Source organism: Sarcophilus harrisii, chromosome 2 (genome assembly GCF_902635505.1).
Source record: "Sarcophilus harrisii chromosome 2, mSarHar1.11, whole genome shotgun sequence".
NCBI classification, from domain to species: Eukaryota; Metazoa; Chordata; class Mammalia; order Dasyuromorphia; family Dasyuridae; genus Sarcophilus; species Sarcophilus harrisii.
Window position 1 is genome coordinate 455,727,194 of NC_045427.1, and position 22,766 is coordinate 455,749,959.

The 22,766-nt window shown below is 35.5% G+C and overlaps 1 protein-coding gene across 1 annotated transcript in view; it reads right to left on the minus strand.

The window, feature by feature from the left end:
- The window catches only part of WDR88 (WD repeat domain 88), a gene marked incomplete at its 3' end in the record, with an annotated part of 61,803 nt that overhangs the window by 23,073 nt on the left and 15,964 nt on the right, over positions 1-22,766 (minus strand). The window contains exons 3-5 of the mRNA XM_031954379.1: positions 17,652-17,740; positions 14,919-14,982; positions 13,409-13,547 (exon numbers count right to left, since the gene is read on the minus strand). Coding sequence (XP_031810239.1) covers positions 13,409-13,547; positions 14,919-14,982; positions 17,652-17,740 — 292 coding nt within the window. The remainder of the gene's footprint in view (positions 1-13,408; positions 13,548-14,918; positions 14,983-17,651; positions 17,741-22,766) is intronic.

Genomic DNA, 22,766 nt, shown 5'->3' on the forward strand with positions numbered 1-22,766 from the left:
CTTTTGGTATTCCTGCAGATCCAGGATTACATAAAAATTGCTGGGGTGAAAAGAGGTAACCTGTGGAAAAAGCTTAAGAAGCCCTGCTCCAGGAAAGGGACCCAGAATGTTTGTGGCAGCCCTCTTTGTAATGGCCACAAACTGGAAACACAGTGAATGCCCGTCAATGAGAGAATGGCTGAGGAAATTGTGGTATGTGAATATTATGGAATATTATGGTTCGGTAAGAAATGACCAGCAGAATGATTTCAGAAAGGCCTGGAGAGACTTACATGAACTGATACAGAGTGAAAGGAGCAGAACCTGCTAGGAGATCATTATATACTTTAACAACAATACTAGATGAGGATCAATGGTGCTGGGCGTGGCCATCTTCAGGAATGAGATGAACCAGATGGGCTCCAACTCAGCAGTCATGACTTGAAGCAGCTACACCCAGCCAAACAACTCTGGGAGATGACTATGAACCCTTACAGAGAATTCCCAATCCCTATATTTTTGTCCACCTACATTTCTGATTTCCTTCACAGCTTAATTGTACGCTACCTCAAACTCCGATTCTTTTTGTACAGCAAAATGACTGTGTGGCCATGTATACATATATTGCATTTAACTTATGCTTTAATATATTTAACATGTATTGGTCAACCTGCCATGTGGGGGAGGGGGTGGGAGAAGGAAGGGAAAAGTTGGAACAAAAGGTCTTGCACTTGTCAATGCTGAAAAATTACCCATGCATGTGCATCTTGTAAATAAAATGCTATAATAAAAGGTACATTTTACCAAAAAAAAAAAAAAAAAAGCCCTGCTCTAGGTGGGGTGGGGTGGGGTGGGATGGAATTAAGAAGTCTATAGAGGACTATAATATAAACTAAAAGTAGATAAAGGCAAGATAGATGCAAAGTGGCCTGTATCTTTGTGCTTGTCTCCCTAACTTTGATTCTTCCCCTACACCCTCTCCCTAGGTTTCTCTCCCTATGCATTTCCCTCTCATTCCTTTCCCCCCCCCCTACATCTTGCTTTTCTTATTATCCCTACATTTCCTTTCCTCCTCAAGTATCTATAATGTTCACTTTAAAAATGTATCTCTGAAGAAATAAAACTAAATTAACTTGCTTTTGACTTCTGTGTCAAAATGTGGCGTTGGGGAGAGTTGGGAAGATAGAGTGAAGCGGTTTGTGGTCCCTTAAAGAAACTGTATTTCCTATTGATTTGTTATTCCTTTCAGACTGATCTGGGGTTCCTTTAAGATTCCACCGCCCCTCCTAGCTGAAGCTTATCAGTCCAGGATGCCGGGACCTCTGATTCACAGATCCTGGTCAAAAGCAACCCTTTGGATTCCAATAGGAGATCTGGGTTTGTCGCAGCCCCCATTGGATCTGATACCAACTTGGGCTCTCCCAGCCCCCACCGGTTCTGATCTGCTCCAGTTGTCCCAGCCCCCATTCTGATGATCTGCTCGGCTTTCCCAACCCCCACCAAGAGGAGCAATGTCATGAACTTCCATCAACTAAGGTCTTTGCATTTGGACCTGGGTGGCTTAGTCAGCTACCTGCACTTTGTGCCTACTGAGAACTGCATTCTCAGTGCAATACTCCATTTTCCATAGATCAGCCCACTGGAATAATATTCTTTTGCCAGTGCCATCCTCTCTTTCCCCTCGCCTATTTCCCTATGCCTCTCTGTCAGGATTTCTAACCTTTCTTCCAACCCCCATAATAAACCTCTTTTCATCCATCTAGGTTTTCGGGTCCGGAAATTCCCTGACAGAGAACCTCTGCACTGCCAGAAGGGAGTCCCCAAAACTCCGTATACCCTTGCGCTGAATCCCAAGGGGTTGCAGGAGAGCCAAACCTCTCCATTTGCTTCCTTGAACCCCTAACCTGCCACTAGACCTTATCATTTCACTCCTTGACCACCAGAATCCCTCCTTTCCTTTTGATTCCCTACAGCTAAACCTCCTCAAGAGGACATGAGGCTTAAGAAGCTTGCCATTCCTACTCCAAATAGACTTTTCAAATGAATCATTAAGAAGGACTACAACCTCTAAATTCTGTAGAACTCAACACTAGTCATCAAAAGAAAAGAGTAAATTTGTAAAAGTAACTGTAAAGAAATCTAGAAAATGAACTGAAAAAGGAAGTGGCCACACCCTCCAAAAAAAAAAAAAACTTTTAGGAGTTGGACTAAATTGAGCAAATGTAGTGTCCAGGAATAAAGAAATAATAGTCCTGCTTTACTCTGGCCTGGTCTAGAGTATTTATGTTCAGCTGAGGGAGCCACCATAACAACCAAGCTATTGACTAAATTAATTGATGTGGTATTATTTACTTCTATGAATTGTGTTAGAAGTGTGCTTTTAGCTGATATATCCTGAAATCTTCACGTTCAAGATTAGATGATCCTGAAGCTATTCGCAGGCTGTCAGGATTAAAACAGCAAGTAGTTATTGGTTTTTCATGGTGATCTAAGACAAGAAAAAAAAAATGACTTTTTTGAAACACACTTCAAATTTATCTTGATTTAATATTTTTTGACACACACTGCACACAATAGTTTCACTAATTTGGGCATTTAAATAATGCTTTAACATTTACAAAGTATTGATATATGTATCATTTGATCCTCAGAATCTTTATACTATGTGCTATTTATTATTAGTTCTATTTTACAGTAGGTTATATGTAGCTTACAGAAAGTAGCTTTTTAGGGTTAGACAACTATTAAGTGTTTGGAACAAGATTCCAACTCAAATATTCAACGCTAAATTCAATGTTGTGCCACTGAACTGCCTCATTGTTTGAAAATATGTTTTTGGTCCAGTTCTATGACATGCCATGCCAACTTTATTAATCTATCCATGTATACATACCTACATGAATTGAGAGAACAAGTTGTTTTGAAAAAGGTTCTTCAGAACAGGAAAAATACTTCCAAACTGGAAGTATACTAAATAAGCAAATACAAGCTTGAACTCCTTAAACGTTCATGTTGCAGAGAAAACCTTTTTTTTTAAAACAATTAGCCTTCTTAGCCTCTGCTGTTAGGCATCAGGTAAAAAAAAAAAAAATGCTCAAATGCAAACCTTAGTTATGCAATACCTTTTTAAAATTGTACCAGAAAGGGAAATATTATGTATTGATATAATTGTGTTTAAAAACTGCTTTCTTATGCTTACACGTGTTTAGAAGATAAAGCTTGATACTTTCAAGAATGACTATGATAGACATAGGTGAGTGGTTACCATTCCTAGCTCCTGTGATCTCGTGATCATTCCTCAGAAGCCAATCCCCTCAATTAACTGTAAAGAAAGTAAGGTCCAGGGACACAAAAGTAGTGTCAGAAGTGGAAATTGAATGCAGGTCTTCTAATTTTAGAATCATAGCCCACAAACCTTTTAATTTCAAGAAAAGATGCAGGATAAGTTTTACTTGAATCTTGGAGAACAATAGAGCTTTTGTTAAACAATTGAGATTAGAGAGAAAATATTGATTTTTGCCTAATATTTGTGGCAAGTAAACTTCTTAACAGCAAATACTTTCCTTTTTGCCTTCAGAATATCATACATTTTTTTAATAACGATATTGCTCTGGTGATGCCAGATGTCTGCTAATTCATGGCATGCCACAATCTCCAAAAAATTAAAGATGTGTACCACCCAAAGAATCATAAAGTAACATATGGTGGGTACAGTATGTTACCAGTGAAGAATTCTCTCACCTGGATTATCACAATGATCCCCTAATGATGCTCAGTCTCAATTCTCTCACTACTCCAGATGATCCTACACATTGCTGCCAAAGTAATAATCCTTAAATACAAATCTCAGCACTCTTACTCAAGCAACTCTACTGGGTTATCAATTGCCTCTAGGATAAAATATAAACTTCTCTGTTAAGCTTTGAAAGGCCTTCACAATCTAATTCCAATCTATCTATCCTCCTCACTAAACAGTACTTCCCCTCCTGCATTCATAGTTAGCCAAACTGGCCTTTTATTTATTTATTTCTCATATATCACAGTGCCTTGATCCCAACACATGCCTGGGATATATTCATCTTACTTCTCTACCTCATAGAATATCTCCTTCCCTTCAACATGCAACCCAAAAACTACCTTCCTGATTTAGGAAGACTGAGTCCAGTCTTTCCTGATTCTTCCCCTTCCCCGCAATTGCTAGTTGTTCCCCTCCAGAACTAGTTTTTTGTTCTTCCTATCTTCCCTCATTACAATGTAAGTTCTTTAACAATAGGGATTGCTTCATTTTATGGTTATCTCCTGGCTCTAGTATTTGTTGCTGTTCAAGTCATGTCCTATTCTTCATGACTCTGTGGACCATACTATCCACATGATTTTCTTAGCAAAGATATTGAAGTGTTTTATTATGTCCTCCAGGGGATTAAAGCAAAACAAGATTCAGTGCCTTGGCCAGGCTCATACATTTAGTAAGTGTCTGAGGCTGTACTTAAACTGGAGTTTTTCTGACTCCAGGTCCAGCTCTCTATCCACTGAACTATCCATCTGTCTCTTAGCATAATGTCTACTAAGTGCGCAGAGTAGTGCACTTAATAAATCCTTACTGCTTGAATATTATCTAAAATTGTCTCATTGTAATCTCAGTGTTTATAAGTCTCCTTTTTAGGACCACCAGGAATATAATCAATTTTCTGCCAGTCAGTGGAAAGCTGCCCCTCTAATTCTATTACTAATATGCACAGACATACCTTATTTTTTCTGTTACCTTCTCTCTTATGTAAGTTCATAAACTGGACTGGGAAGTAAATCAATTGAAAGTCCCTTCCCACAAATTGATTTTTTCCCATTTAAACAATATTTATCAAGATCTATTACATATTAACTTTGATATTCTGAGGGTGGGAGTGGGAATAGAATCTATAAGCTCTTTGTGCTAACTACATTTCCTTCAAGGATTTCTTATATTCCCTTTCAAGTTTTACTCCAATTCAATTAAGCGTTTAGTAATCACTCAGTATGTTTAAGATACTACATTAGTGATAGGGATACAAAGACAAAAATAAAATATTCCAGGTTTTATCACTCTATTTTTCTTTTTTCTTTATTGGCCATATGTGATATATGTTTACAATCTGTTAAATTTACCCACCAATCTCTTCCTGTGCCAATTTTTAGTTCAAACTTTTGAGTCATCATGGATCTCATTTAAATCTGCAATATTAGGGATGTAATGAAATCTATTAACCAATTCACCAATCAATAAGTATTTACTAATCACCTATTTTGTAAATAATACCATGCTATCAGTGATGAAGAACAAACAATGAAAAAAATGCCTACTTTCAAGGAGCTTACATTCAGCATACAATCTAATGATTCATTATCTATGGGAAATTCATTCTCCATTTGCATTCTTCTGTATACCCTCCACAAAATTGGCAAATGAATGTTTCTACTGGGCTTCTACCCAAAGAGATACTAAAGAAGGGAAAGGGACCTGTATATGCCAAAATGTTTGTGGCAGCCCTGTTTGTAGTGGCTAGAAGCTGGAAAATGAATGCATGCCCATCAATTGGAGAATGGTTGGGGAAATTGTGGTATATGAATGTTATGGAATATTATTGTTCTGTAAGAAATGACCAGCAGGATGAATACAGAGAGGCTAGGAAGGACTTACGTGAACTGATGCTGAGTGAAATGGGCAGAACTAGGAGATCATTATATACTTCAACAACGATACTGTATGAGGATGTATTCTGATGGAAGTGAATTTCTTCAACAAAGAGAAGATGTAACTCAGTTTAAATTGATCAAGGATAGACAGAAGCAGCTACACCCAAAGAAAGAACACTGGGAAATGAATGTAAACTGTTTGCATTTTTGTCTATCTTCCCAGGTTATTTTTACCTTCTGAATCCAATTCTTTCTGTGCAACAAGAGAACTGTTCGGTTCTGCACATATATATTGTATCTAGGATACACTGTGACATATTTAACTTGTATAGGACTGCTTGCCATCGGGGGAGGGGGTGAAGGGAGGGAAGAGAAAAGTTGGAACAGAAGTGAGTGCAAGGGATAATGTAAAAAAAAAAAAAAAAAAAAACTACCCAGGCATGAGCTCTGTCAACAAAAAGTTATAATAAAAAGAAAAAAAGAATAATTAATTAATTAATTTTAAAAAAAAAACAAAGTTGGCAAATGTAAGCATATGTCTCCTTTTGTATGTCTCATTTGCTATTAGAGAATACTTGAACAAAGTTATCTGTGATAATAAGTCTACAAAAGAATCTTTTATGATCTTAACATATACATGGTAGACATTTCCTTTAAAGCTTCATTTTACCCTGCTGGAGGAAAAAATGCTTTTTTTTTTAATCACAGGATCTTGTTTTCTTTCCACTTTTCTTCCAATTGTTTAACTCTAAATTTATAATCTGGAGAGGATTCTGGGAAGATGGAAGAGTAGGTCAGAAAATTCCCCCACAAACAAGACAAAATAGTGGCTCAGGGTGAACATTGAGAAATAATAAAAAAAAAATTAACAAGAGTTGGAGTAGAACAATGGTCTTCCTGGGACAAATGGAGATCTGAAAATACCAGGGCAGAAGTTTGGTCCATGTGAAGTGTAAAACACCAGGTGAACGCCATTGAAACAGCAAGCAGCTAGCCCTGAGACGACCTAGGTTAGGTAGTAGCCCCAGCCCCAGCTACATGAATTTTCATCTCCTGGACAAGTGTAGGAAGTCAAAGATTTGAGTGGGAATATTGAGGAAGCTTCTACTGATAAAGGGCATTAGGTCCAGCTGTGATGTCACAAACATAGCCTTGAACTAAGACACCCTGGGAGACACAGCTTAGTGAGTTAAGAAACAGTGGGGCAGACACACTGCTAGCTGCAAGCACTTAACAAGATGGATTTGAGTTCCAGGTTAGAGGAGAGAAATTCCAGAAGATGTGAGGTCATAGGCACTATCCTTCATAAGCTAGGACTAGAAATGATTAAATAACAAGCTTTTATATTCAAAGAGAGAAAGAATTTAATCATTGAAAGTTACTATGGGAATAGAAAAACCAGGGTTTATCTTCTGAGGAGGATACTGAAGCAAAAAAAAAAAAAAAAAAAAAAAAAAAAAAAAAACTCCCTAGCTCAAAAAGTAACATTAAATGGTTACTTGTCCAAAAAGCATTCATAGAAGAACCCAAAAAAAGACTTCAAAATTAAATAAAAGAAATTGAGGAAAAACTTTTTTAAAAAATTCAAGAACAGGTCTGGATTCTTCGAGATGATAGTCTCATTCAGCCCTGGGACCAAACCGTGGATCCATTTGGTCCCAGTAAATCTCTCCCTTTCAAATAAAATATTAAATTGTTCTCTAATCTCTATCCTGCCTTAATTTCTCCAGCATTACATTTTGGAGGTCCCATCAAGATGGTAGAAAATGAGCAGAATTAGAAATAAGAGACTTTTGGGTCTCCTCCTTGGGCCTCAGGGTGGCTGGGGAATCTGAATTCTTGGCCTGGAGAGGCCGGCCCCTGGATTTTTTTCCTAGAGCCTCCGGGAAAGAAAGCAGTTTCCAGCCACAACAGCCTGATGGTAGACACCCCCATTTTGGCCACAAGAGAGTAAGTCTGTCTGAGTACCCTTTGAGTATTATCTGGTCAAGCTTAAGACCTGTTATGTTCTGTCTGTCTGTGCTAGCACTTGGATTCCCAGAATTATGAAATGCTGATGGGCATAAATTCTGGGCATGGTATCTTCTGGACACAAGGGGCACTACCTGGGTGTCTAAGACACATCTGGGTGCCAGTTGGCACAACTCTGGACATTCCAGAGCATAAATCTGGGTATCTTTTTTAAGACACCATGTGGCTTTAAAAAAAAAAAAAAAAAAAAAAAAAGACTCCGTTTGGATTATGGGAGGGAAGACTCTGGAGCTGACAACTTCCCTCAGAGCTATTCTTTCCAGATAAGAATGGTCTGTGTTAAATGTTTTGACTGCACAGTCTATGTGTGTTCTGTGTTCTATGTGATTTGTTTGTCTGTTTTGTTAATTTTTAAGTTTAAGAACAATGATCAAGAAATTTGGGAATTGTTTATTTTAATGTTGCAACTGTACTTAGTGTAATTACTTCTGAACTTGAGCTGGAGAAAAGATTTGATTAGGAATTTTAGGATGATTCTAAATTTGTGGGAAATAATTTTACTGTTGCCCTTGCATGCCAGATTTGTTCTGAGTATTCTTTTGGGCAGTTTTAAAATTGTAGGAAATAATTTTACTGTTGCCTATGCAGGCTAGATTTAGTTATCTTTAAGTACAAGATCTTAAAAAAACAATAGCTTGGTAAGGAAGTTCTGTTCACTTGCCTAAAAGAAGTAACATGCCTCCAATTAAGTAAAGTATGTAGCAAAAAGGATCGGACTTTTCTGAAGGCTCCAACTCGAGCCAAGTTGGAGCTTAGGAAAAGTCCATTGGGAATAATGGCCATGTGGGACCAGAGGGAGAGAAAGAAAATCTATGCTGTTACATTATTTGAAATATGATAGAAAAAGCAGTTTTATATTGTTGGGAATTTAAAACTGTTTTTAGTTTGGTTCAGAGTTTGTTACCTATATTATAGCATTGTAAGTTATGCTTTAAATCCAGCTCTGCTGGACATATGGGTTTTATGGAATCTTACACACACACACACACACACACACACACACACACACACACACTGATTTCTACTACTTTAAAGGTTGGATGGGGTAGGGATCTTTTGTCTTCAAAGGTGAAGATTTAAACTGGACCCCCTTCTGTTCCTCTGGGCAGGGACAGATGGAACTACTCCAAGCATCACTCTTCTCCCCTGGAGAGGGTTGCCCCTCTGAATGGGCAGCACGACTGTCTTGAACCCTGCTGCTCTGTAAGCAGATGCTGAGTTAAATGCACAAATGATCACAGACCTAACTCACAGTGAACTATCTAAAACTGGATTCTCTGGCTAAGATGCTCCCCAACTATAGAGGACCTGACATGATTGCAATAGGGAGCTTTGAATTATGCTGATTAACTCCAAGGTTATCAGGTAGAGACTTGTCCTTGCCATAAGTCCTTGCATTATTCTAGCTTTATTTTGGTTTTTATTTGGTTTATTTACTTTACATAGGGTTGGTCAAAATTATGGTGCTAAGACCTTCTAGAGGAAGGTAACTCAATGATTTGAATAGTTAGAAGAGAGAGAGTGTGGAATGTTGTGCCACAGTTCTCTTTTATTATCCTGACTCAGTTTCCCTAATTGTCCTATTCAGTTAATCTGCCTCAGGTTATAATCATTCCTTCTTAATATTTGATGGGATAAAGGTCTATCCATTTTAGACATCATTAGAATATCAGGAACCTCTACAGTACCTCCCTCCATTATGTCATCCTAGGTGCCTGCCTCCATTATGTCATCCTCATCCTAAGTACCTCCCCCAGTACGTCACCCCCCATGTCACTGTTCTTGTTACACTATAAAAGAATTTTGTATCTGACATTCTCATTCAGCCCTGAGACCAAACCATGGATCCATTTGGTTCCAGTAAATCTCTCGCTTTTAAATAAATTATTAAATTGTTTTCTAAAAAATAAATAAATAAAATAAAAATCCAAGAACAAGAAGATTATGGGGGCAGGAAAGAGGGAAGTCACATAACTAGACAAGGAGATCCAGAATCTTAAGGAATAAAACTTTTCCTTAAAAATTGAGTTAGGCAAAGGAAAACCAGTGAGGTTATAAGAGACCAAGAAATATAAAACAAGATATAAAGAATGAAAAAATAGAAGAGAATGTGAAACATCTCATAAGAAAAAAACAACTGGTCTTAAGAACAGATCAAGAGGAGAAAATATAAGAATAATTGGACTATTTAAAAGCTTTGTTCAAAAAAGATCTTGATACAATAATTAAAGAATAATTAAAGAAAATTGCCATACTTTCAGAGTTTTGTTGCAAAAAGACCTAAACTTAATAAAAATTTGACATATAAAATCCAATGGAAATATAAAATAAGCATGAAAAACTAAATTACAAGGAACTCATTAAGGACAAACTGTTTACTTTTTATACATGGAAATGTAAGCCATATATCTAAGATAATCATTAGTAACTGAATTGTTTGAAAGAAAGATTGGAGTAGAGCTAGGTGAAATGAAAGTCCAAAAAGCAAAACCGTATAAGAAAAGGTAAAAAGAGTAATTATATATGATGAACAGGCAGATTTCAGAAAAACCTGAAAAGACTTATATGAACTGATGCAAAGTAAAGTGAGCAGAACCAGGAAAACATCGTACTCAGTATCAGCAATATTGTGTGATGATCAACTATGACTGACTCAAGTTCTTCTCAGCAACGCAATTATCCAAAGCAAGTACAAAGGACTCACAAAGGAAAATGCTGTTCATAACCAGATAAAGAACTGATACACTCAGAATGTAGATCAATGAATTTATTTTTTCACTGACTTTATTCTTTCTCATGGTTTTTTTGTTTTTTTTTTTTTTTTGCTTTTGATCTATTTCTTCTTTCACAACTATGATTAATTTGAAAATATGTTTTACTTGATAGCACATGTATAAATTAGATCAAACTGCCCATCTTTTTTGGAAGAAAGGAGAGAAGGGAAGGAGGGGAAGGAGAAAACTTAGGAACTCAAAATCTTGTAAAAATGAATGTTGTACATATATTGGTCTACCTACCATCTGGGGGGAGGGGGTGGGGAGGAGGGGAAAAATTGGAACAAAAGGTTTTTCAATTTTCAATGTTGAAAAATTACCCACACATATATCTTGTACATAAAAAACTATTATTAAAAAAATGAATGTTGTAAATTTTGTTGTCATGTATCAGGGGGAGAATAAAATGTTTTATGAAAAAATAAATTTATAAAGAAATATGAGGATAAGAGAATAGGATAAATGGGGTTATAGAAGGGTGTGTAGATGAACGGAAATAGGATAAGAATAGAGTAAAGAAGAATGGAGAAGAGAAAATAAGGGAGGAACTTCTAAAGGTAATAGGTTAAAGTAAGAGGAAGACAAGTTATCGGTTAAAGTAAAGTAGAAGAGTCAGAAGGGATAGGAAATAAGAGATAAACACAAACATAAAATAAAGATGAAAAGTAGAATTTATTTGATAAGAACAGCAGTTAGTAATCAAGATCTCAAAGATTAAGCAAAAATGGATTTAATCAAAAGAGAAAATTAGTATTACTATACTATATATGAGTCATATTAATGAATATTGCTTTACACTATTTAAAATAACCACAGTATAAAGTTGGAATGTTGTTGTGGTATAGAAAATGAGTTGGTGGACTTAGAAAAATTGGGAAAAACTTGAAGTTTATGAAGGAATAGGTTATCCACCTTCGGAGAAGCAGAGGACAAACAAGTATAGTACAATCTTACATAGATGTATATGAATGTACATGTGTATGATTACAGATATATATATGTGTGTGTGTGTGTATAGGTGTATATGCACATGTAAGTACATATATATGTATGTGTGTATATCTATAGACATAGATATATAAATATCCACACATAATTATAGCCTTGAAGAGGGGCAGGAAAGGGGAAAAAAGAATAAAGTAAAAAGTATACAACAGAAAATAAAAGAAAACCTACAAAGAAAACCAAGATGGACAAGTCTAAACACAACACATAGTATTATATAGGCTTTCTTGAAATGGAAATTTTTATTTTTATATTTTTAATTTTCTCTTATGTTCTGCTGTGTATATAGCAACTTTTTTTCTTATCTTTTACTTAAGTTTAAAATAAATATATAAATTAAAAAGGCTAAATAAATAAATTGTGATATTGCCAGTAAGAATAGCATAGAAGAAATCATTGCTAGGCCACGTGACTGGAAAATTGTATAGCAATCAATATAAATTAGTCATTTAGCAAGAATAAGGGACAGAATTGTAACTACAGTGGGGTAATAGGGTTTTTCCTCTAAGGTACCAAATTTAGAGTGTGCTGACATCTTTTTGTGCTTTATTCTTCAGTTGTGCTTGGATGAGATCTCTCCCTCACTTCCCCCTTCCTCTTCCACAGCAACTTCTCCAACAGTGTTCTCACATGGATGTCCCCAGTTTGTTCTCTCTCTCAGTCTCCTCTCTCTCTGTCTCTGCTTCTGTCTCTGTCCCTCTCATCTCCCTGTCCCTCATCTTCTCTCCCTCTCTCCTTCCTTCCCTCCCTTCCTCTCCTCTCCTCTCCTCTCCTCTTCTCTTCTCCTCTTCTCTCTCTCTCTCTCTCTCTCTCTCTCTCTCTCTCTCTCTCTCTCTCTCTCTCTCTCTCTCTCTCTCTCTCTCTCTCTCTCTCTCTCTCTCTCTCTCTCTCTCTCCCCCCTTCTCTCTGTATCTCTCTGTCTGTCTCTGTCTCTGTCTCTCTCCCTCTCTCCCTCCCTCTCTCTCTCTCCTGCCCTCCTTCTCTCTCTCTGCCTCTCTGTTTCTCTGTCTCTGTCACTCTGTCTCTCTTTTTCTGTGTCTGTCTGTCTATTTTTCTTTCTTTCTCACTCTCTTCCACAAAGGGCTAATGTTCAGATACCCCTCTCCAACTGAAAACCAGGAAGAAAAGATACTTCTCATAGAAGTATCCACAACAGTGAGGCAACTAGATGGTATAATAGAGTCCCATGTCTGTCACCAGGAAAACCTGAATTCACAGCCAGTTCCAGACATCTGTTGACCTTGAGCAAAATCACTTAACTTTTGTTTGACTTGTTACTTCAACTCTAAAATAAAAATAATAATAGCACCATTTATTATTCCAAAACCCAGATTGTTGTGAAGATCAAATGAGATCACTGCAAAACATTTAGCACTGTGGCCTGACACACAGAAGAACCTTAATAAATGCTTTAATAACAAAATAAATGCTACCATGAAATTATTATTATTAGTGAAGTACAGATAATCCATACCATGAAATTTGAAGCAACATATTCAACCATTTCTATGAATTGTGGCAATTCCAAGACAAGCAGAATTTATTATTTTTTCATCATATTCTGGAGAAGATGAAAATATCTCAAAATTGTCTTATGTTTGTGGCACTAGTTGACTCAAACAAACAAGGTCAAAATTAAGCCTGAGCTTTCAATGCTCTAAGAAGCTAGAATATTTCTTCTATGATAGAGAGTAAATGATGACACCTATTTCAGTTTGAATGAACAAATGATTATATAAAAAAAAAACAATTGTATAATGGGTAAATAAGTGTCAGTTTTGTCTTTCCTTGCTTTTCTTGATAAACATTTCAGCCTTTAAAGGTGGTCAGGATTCTTTTTCTTCTTGTGAATTTATTATACAAAGCAATCAAAACTCATTAACAACCAAATAACAAGTTATAATGCAAACAATGGAACAAAACATCCCCTTTGCATAAAGTACTCTTACCTCTGACATATGTGATGACGTTCCCATTTTGTGCATCAATGACGCAGAGTGCATTTTCTACATCCAAACCACAGATCACATATTTACCATCAAAAGAAATTTTACATGAAAGTATAATACTGTCATGGTGGAAAGACCACTGGAAAAGAACAGATAATGAATATTCAGATTCAATCAGCTTCTTGTCAGACTACCTTACATCAAGAGAAATCAAAGTAAAAACACAGAATTTTTTTTCTCTATGGTTTTGGTTATAGTAATCATCATGGTCCCTTAACTGAGCAGAAGCCAAAAATATTAATCCAGTTATGTTAGAAAGTATCATCTTATGTTCATTTTCTCATTCAGTTGTCTCATTTACAAAACACACCTCAAATAGCCTACTTCTTTTAAGTTCTTTTTTTACAGGCTATAACTGAGATTTTTAACTCAGAATACAATGGATTAATGCCATTCATCTTTGCTATTCAATCACCTGTTTCTGTCAATGGCTTTACCACCTCCCAATTATAATCTTCAACCTGAGTCATCTTTCCTGTTTCCCTGTAGCTCACCCCATCACATCCAGAGAATTAGTACATACTGACTATTTGTCCATCATAATTTCTTTAAGATGCATTTTATCCTCTTCATTCTTGCAACCAACCATCACTATGGTCAGGACCCCCATCAACACAAGTCAGGATCGTTGCTTGATTTTTTTCCTATCTGATCTGCCAAACTCCAAATTCTTCCTTCCTTAATCCATTCATTACATGACTATCAAACCCATAAATATTATTATTATCATTTTTACTCTCCTCCTCATTGGCCCTCTGCTCCCTACAAGAGCAAATATAAACTCTACCTCATTTTTAAGACCCTCCATAATATTGTACCTTCTGATTTAATTTCTCATTAGTCCTCAACAAATGCTTCATTTAAGTTAACAGTTTCCTCACTGTCCAGTATGTTTATATCTTGCCATTGGACCCAAATGGCTCTGGAAGAGGAAATGAGTCAGGTGATCTTGAATAGCCCTCCCTCTCTTAAGTCCAATTCACTTTTATGTCATGGCATCATCCCTCCCTAGTTTTTTCTGCTCATCCAAACTTTTCTCATCTCTTAAAGCCCATTTCAAGTGCCATCTCCTCTATGAATCCTTCCTTGACTACTCCAAGACCTATTATTATTCTCTTTCTTTGAAGTACAGCATTTGAAACCTGTTTATCACTTAGGCAATTGTCTTTATATTGTAATTGTTTTACTGTTTCAAATATGAATGTCATATCTTCCTATTTACCTTGTGAGATCTTAAGGAATTGGAACATGTTTGATACTTCTGTTTCCCCCAATGCATAGTAGAGTATAGAGCTGAACATTTAGCATATGTTCAACAAATCTTTTATTGATTGCTTGGTCAATACTTATGCTACTATAAAAATAAACATCACAATCATTATAGTACACCAAATATCCAGAGATAAACAGGGTATTCCTGAACAAAAATAATAAAAATAGCAATACAGACCAGAACTTGTCCACTTTCCATATCCCAAAGCTTTATTGTTTTGTCATAGGATGATGTAACAAATCTGAAAATAAAAATAAAATTACATGATTTATTAGATACATTAAATACATATTCTTTTGGTTTATAAATAGGTTTTGGAGAAGCATTTTTAATTTTTTATTAAGAATTTTCATTTTTCAAAAAAAAGTTTGACTTCTTAAATTATGTTTAATACTGAAGACTATTAGAAACTGTCAAAACAATAAAACCAATTAAGTTTTTATTAATGTTCTAAAAAGCTCACTTACAAAATACCATAGCAATTCATTTTTTAACAAATCTGTGAGGGAACTTTCAGTAAGGAAACCCCTACTATTAATACAGGCAAGTAGCTGCTTTAGCTGCTTTACAATTTATGATCTTGGAAAGTTACCTGAGGCAATGAGAGATAAAGGTATTTGCCCAGAATCAATCACTGGGCTTGTATGTATCAGGCAGGACATAAGCCCAAATTTTCTGAATTTGAAGATGGCTCTTGATCCACTACCCCATGCTTTTTCTCTAACTCATATGATTTTAACTCCTTAGTTATCACTAACTTGTCAACAATCTTTCAGCAGTCATGATATTTGCCATTCCCCATATGAATTCTCCCAACTATTTCTTTGCCATTCTAATTGCTGATATTGCTCAAAAATTTTTCTCACTGAAAGTGGTATACAATTAGAAATTCTATTAATTACAAATCTAATTAGTTACCCAATAAACCATTACAAATTAGCATGTTTCAGATCATAGGCAATCCATACAAACATTTTTCTCAGGCAGGTTTTCTAATGGGTACTTTGAGATCTAGTCCAGTCTTTTCCTTTCATAGATGGGGATAATAAGGCCCAGAGACATAGACTGATTTTCCCATTTAAAACCCACTTAGATGTTGTTGGGTTGTTTTTTTGTTTTTTGGTTTTTGTTTTTTGGTTTTTTTTTTTTGCAGAATCATAATGACTTTATGTTCGTAATGTGGAAACATTGTTTATGATATATGCTAAAGCAGCTGTCATTTTATAATTTGTTGATTCAGAGACTTTATTTTGCAACACATTATAAACAAATTAATCTCAAAGGCAACATAGTAATGTTGTCATTCTCTAGTCTGGCAGCAGTCTGACTTTGTGATTTTATAATTATGACCTTTTCTTGAATCATGTTGGTTTATTATAATTTGTTATCTACTCTGAAATGGATGCCTATTATGCAAAACCATTATTTCTTTCTCTACTCATATGTCTTTAAGTTTTTTTATTGGGGAGTAATTGAACAGATGGCTCCTTTTTTCTGACTTTTGTTCTTCTTGCATATTTCAAATTGGATGTCCTGTAGGCATCTCAAACTCAACATTGCCAAAGCAGAACTCATTTTCTTTCTCTTCAAACTTGCCACTCCTTGATCTCCCCTTTTACTATCCAGGATATCACCATTCCTCCAGTCACCTAAATTCCTATCTTCAGTTTCAAAATCTTTCATCTCAATCTCCACAATCTCTTTTAAAATGTCATCTTCTCTCTACTCAGATAGCCAACACTGTAATAATGACAAGAAAGGATAGAGAGACAGAGAAAAAAGGAAAGAGGGAAGGAGGAAAGGAAAGAGGGAAACATTTGCTTTCTTTTATGCCAATAAATTAATTCTAGTTATTGGGTTTTTAAAGATCCATTTCAGCATAGTCATAAATATGTCCCAGAATTCATTAAATCTTCTTTTGAAAATAAATTTTAGAAGAATGAGTTCTAGTTCTATCATTCACTAGCTACATGACATGCACCTTCTCAATAAACTCCAATGCATCCCTATTATCTCTAAGATCAAGTATCAGGTTCTCTGCTTGAAAGTTAAGCTCTTCATAATTTGACTTCTTGTTACCATTCTGGTCTTCTTACATTTACTCCACGCACTCTAGAATCCAGCTGTCTTGGCCTTATTTCTATTCTTTGTTCATTGCTCCTCTTTCTCTATTTCTTCAATATGAATGTCTCCCCTACCTAGAATGCTCTCCCTCCTCAACTCTACCTCTTGACTCCCCCGACTTCCTTTAAGACTCTCTCAAATCCCACTTTCTGTAAGTGTCTTGCCTAGTCTCTTACCTCTGAGATTATGCCCTACCTACACCACAGGTGTCTTGCAAGTATCTCGTTATTAACCTAGTCTTCATTAGAATGTGAATTTTTCAGTGATGGCAAGAGCTGTTTTTACCTTTGTCTTTGTATTCCTAGCAATTAGCACAGCCCTGAAATATGGTAAGTGCTTAATAAATACTTTTTGACTGATTGATCATGGGCAAGTATCTTTTCTCCTCTGGATCTCAGCTTCCATCTCTATAAAAGGAGATAATTGGATTAAAAGGTCACTAAGGCCTCTTCCAACTCTAATCTTTATATGGAATCAAAGAGAAAATAATATTCAAAGATACTTTAGAATGGCTATTTGTTTATAACCATAAACAATAACAATTCCTCAAAGATTGATAGAGTATTAACTGTTCAAAATAGTTTTACAGTTATCATCTCCTTTGATTCTCATTAACAATAACAATCCATAGGGAAATACAGTAAAAAGGAAAATCAGTAAAGTTCCAGTAGAAGGAAGCTAAATTGTCCTCTTTTCTTCCCATTTGTAGAAAAATTTCTGTGACATTAATGTGCATCATTTTCTTTGTTGTATTTTACTGACCCATAAAATGCAAGTAAAAGTCACCTCGTGCTATCTGCTGTCAGGCTGCATTCTGAAATAGGACCCATATGACAGTTTTCAAAACTACGAATATTAATTCCTGTGACAGCATCCTCAAATAAATGAAAGGAAGTATCATTAGAAAGTGCTTTACTGAAGCTGTTAAAAAGAAAATGCTGCATACATTAAACATCCCAACTTTAGTTATTTAAATTAGGTTAGTGCCAGAATTGGATTGTGGAAATTCATTTAACTCTTAAGAGGTGAAACAACTTTTTGAATTTCTAATAAGAAGAAGAAGAAAAAAAAGACAGTGTAAAGGAAATTAAAACAATTAGTACTGTTCACAGAAAACACCTTGTAGCAAATAAGAAATTTTGATAACATATGACTAGAGATCATCTGAATTCTCTTGTAGAAAAGAGATCACATTTGTAATTGTACCTTCTGTTTCAATCATTTAAAAAGATATTTTGATTTCCAGACAGTATTTCTTTTAGGTATTCAACAGAAGTTTCACTTTAGAATCTGATAACTTTTCCAGCCAGGCAAGAATTGTCTGTCCTAACTAAAACTATGCATGATTTGAGAATAAGGGAGGGGTGGATGGAGAGGGAGTGAATTGAAGCATGATGAGTTAGCTTTTTTCTCTCTCTATGATCTCTCTACTCCTTTTCTGTAAGTGTTGATGCACAACCCTATCTACTCTCTCAGAAAGAGCCTTCCTTAGAGCTTCTATGAATCCATCAAATCATGTTGGCTATTCACATGAATTTTGCAGAAGGAAATATATTCAAAAGCATTCTACATGATCTACTTAGGGGCAGAACTTCCGCCTCTTAAGTCCAGCCTAAACTGATCTCTAGGTGAAAATATGGCTACTTTCCACTCTGCAGGAAAAGAAAGCACTTTCTCAGGAAAGAACTGAGCTTAATTATTTGGCTACAAAATGATGAATGAAGAAAAAGAGCAATTACTATTTAGTAAAAAGAGTTATTGTTCCAATAGAAGAATGAGGTCAAAAGCTGGTATATGATGCAGCACAGATAAAACAGTAAAAATATCACGTCTTCTAAATTTATTTTGGAAACATTTGCCAAGATGTATTTTCAGGAAAAAATGTGACTAACTCTGGTTTAAAAACCATGTGATATTGATGGTATTTTACACTTCAATAGGACTTTTAACTTTTTTAAACTAACTTTCAACAACTACATGAGGAATGTAGAACAGGTTTTGTAATCTTCATTTTAAATTTACAATATTAAATTTAACAAATATTTATTAAATGCCTACTATGTACAATGCCCATACTGGATACTGGGGACACAAAAACAAAAACAAAACAGCTCCTATTTTCAAGTAGCTTACATTTTTTCTCAAGGATCTAACATGTACACTATTAAGTAAATGTATTAGAAGTGGGATTTTAATATATCTTGTTGAGTGATGATCCTATGCCCTGGGGCTATTCTTTATGCAGGCCCTCATGCCTGGATTATTGCAAAAGCCTTCTGGTGGGCTGTCTGCCTCAAGACTCTTCCCCACTTCAATCCATTCTTCATTCAGTCAACAAAGTGCTTTTCCAAAAATGCAGGTTTGATCATATCATTGTTTTATTCAACAAACTTCAGTATCTTTCTCTTAGCTGTGTCCAGAAGCAAACACGAAGTGTTCTTTTTGACATATCAAAATCCTTTATAACCTAACCCCTTCCTACCTTTCCAGTCTTCTTAAATTTTGCTTCCCCACATCTATTCTTTGATCCAATGATCCAATGATATTCGCCTCCTGGTCCCACAGCATGGTTCCACAAACAAGAGACAACATTTCTCAGCTTCAGGCATTTTCTCTGGCTCTCCTTCATTCTTAGAACACTCTCCCTCTCCACTCTGAATACTGATCTCTCTAGCTTTAAGTCTTATTTTAAATCCTACCTTCTCCAAGAAGCCTTCTATAAATTCTCTTAATTCCACTGCTTTCTCTAATAACTTATTTTAAGTCGTTTTTCAGTTATGTCCGACTCTTTGTGATCCTATTTAAGATTATCTTAGCAAAGACACTGGGGTGGTTTGCCACTTCCTTCTACAGTTCATTTCACAAATAAGAAACCTAGATAGTAATCAGGGTAATATGGGTTGTCCAGGATCATTGAGCCGATAAGTGTCTGAGGCCAGATTTGAACTCAAGAAGACTCATCTTGACTCCAAGCTTAGCACTTTACCACTGCACTTGTAGGACAAATACTCCTTACAGCTTGCTTTGCATGTATTTGTTTGCATGTTATCTTCCCCATTTGGTTGTAAACTTCTTGAGTACAGCCTGTCTTTTGTCTCTTTTTGTATCCCCAGTGCCCAGAACATAGTAGGCATTTAATAAATGTTTATTGACTAATTAAAAAACCTGTTGATATTGATAAATGTGGAAATATGTTTAGAAGAATTGCAATATTAGATTACTTGTGTCTAGGGGAGGGGGAAGAGAAGGTGGGAGGGAGAAAAATTTGGAACACAAGGTTTAGCAAGTTTTTTTCAAAAACTATCTTTGCATGTATTTAGAAAAGTAAAAAGCTATTTTTTAAAGGAAGAAAATTAATTCAGAAAGCCAAGAAAAAAAAAAACCTGCTGATATTGGTATTGAATTGTTCTACTTTGCTGATTATATATATGTTTGTATGGGTATACATATAGTGTTAGGATAAGTTCATATAATATATTGCAAGAATTTTAAATCTAGTCATTAAAAAGCTATTCAGAACTTGGGAATATAGGTAAATCTGTCCAAAGGTGCTCCAATTAATTTGTAAGGACAACAAATGTTTAATTGGGGAAAGAATGTAAGGGAATTGTTAAAAGCCCAGGTTCTAATTATAGAAAAGGAGTATAGAAAATTATGCTAAACTAACTGTAAAATTGTGGACATACAAAATGTGAACACCCACCCCTGATGGAATTCTAGTAAGTAAGGCCAAGTAGACAAGTAGAAATTTGGCCATGCCCCTGAAGTCTTTTAAAAGCTGTATATTGTATATAGTATATTGTGTATAGTACTATAGGAGTACAAGCTGGTAGCCAGGAATGGAAAAAGTCAGCTCCTGACGAGACAGTAGAACCTGTGGAGTTGAAGGGGGAAAGACAAAAGATGTCAGATAGAGCCAGGAGAAAAGAAGCATAAAGGAAGGTGTGGCAAGTAAAGGGGACAGAATTATGGGAGTGAGACATGAAGGAATGTCAGGACAGGATCTGTGCTGCTTCAAAGTAATTTAAAGGACAAACCACTAAGATAGGAAAGGCTTCCTAGAAAAGGCAACATTTAATCAGTATCCTGGGAAAAAATCAGTGATTCTAAGAGGCAGAGATGAGGAAAACAAGACTTAGGAAAGTCGATTTGGCTGAAATGTAGTGTTCATGAAGGTTAAATGTGAAATAAGATTCAGGAGATAAGTGAGAACCAAGTTCTGAAGGGATTCCAATGCCAGACCAATAAGTTGGGATGTTATTCTAGAGATAATTAGGAACTCCTGAAGATTCTTCAGCAAGGGAGTGTCACCAATATACCTGTGCTTTAGAAAAATTATTTTGGCAGCTATGTACAAAAGAGAGGAGAAGTTGGAAGGAGGGTGATCAATTAAGAAACTACTGTAATAGTTTAAGCAAAAGGCAGCAAGAGCCTAAACCAAAAAGATAGAGCTATATGAGAGAAAAGGATATGGGGAAGGGCTTAGGAAAAGACATCCACAAGACTTGGTCATTGACATAATGGGAGGAGCCATTCAGCAAGCAACTGGATCCTAGGAGAAAGTTATGAGCTAGATGTATAGCTTTCAGAGTTTTTTTTACATACTTTATTATCCAATCAAATTAGTTTTCTCATCATTCCTGACAAAACACACTATCTCCTGTCTTCAAATCTCTTACACTGGCTTTCCCTCATAGCTGGAATACATTGCCCCCTCACTATTATTAGTTTCTTTATATGAACCCTATTCTTGATTCCCCCCCCAGCTACTAGTAGTGTTTTCCCCTCAAAATACCTTAAATTTATTTTGTGTATATTTACATAAGTAAATATTATATCTCTCAATAGAGTATGTCTTTCTTGAAGATAAAAGTTGTTTCAACTTTTTGTCGTTGAATCCCCAGAGTTTATTAAGTGCTTGGCATATAGTAGGCTACCTGACTGATTGATTGATTCATTTATCTAATGATGATCATTAAATCAATGAGAATTTATGAAATCACCAAGATAAAAACTGTGGAGAGAGTGAAGCACTCACTTGGTACACTTGAACACTCTTGGGTGAAAAACATACTGAAGAAGGAAATTGATATTAATTTTTCAAAAGACACTGATATATCCTCAGACAATCATGGGCTCATGGAGCCAAGGAAGGAAAGATTATCCAAGATGAAATAGTCAACATTGTCAAAAATTGTAAGTAGAATAAGGTCTGAAAGCCAATTAGAATTAGCAGTAAAATACTACTGGTATCCTTGAGAGAATTGTTTTATTCCAGGTTTGGGATTATAAACCAAAGTGCCAAGAGTTGAGAAGAGAAAAAGGACTGGAGACCTCAAGGCATTCAAGTATAACTGTGTAGGAATTTTGCTGTGAGGGGATGGCAAGGTCAAATGAAAGTTGGATTTTTAAATGAGGGAGAGTTAATTGGAGGGAAAAATGTTTGAGGGAAAAATGTTTGAATGAAATATTTCTATCAGGGTTTCATCTATAAGATATATAGTAAATTAACACATATTTATATAACCAAGAGCTATTTCCCCAGAGATCAAAAGTATAAACAACTTTCAAAAGAATTGCAAACTACTAACAATCATATGAAAGAATATTCTAACTCATTAGTATTAAGAGAAATGAAAATGAAAATGAAAATTACTGAGGTTTCCTGTCTCATCATATTTAAAAAGATGAAAAAAGAGAAAAATAATTGATGTAGGTGGGAAGATAGGAATACAGCACTGCTGGAGCTTTGAATTAATCCAACTTTTCTGAAAAACAATTTGAAATTATACTTGAAAAAGTGACTAAAATGTGCATATGCTTTGATTCAGAGATCTCATTGCTAGATATTTGTTCAAAAAAATCAGAAAGAATATTCACAGTAGTATTTTTGTAGGAATA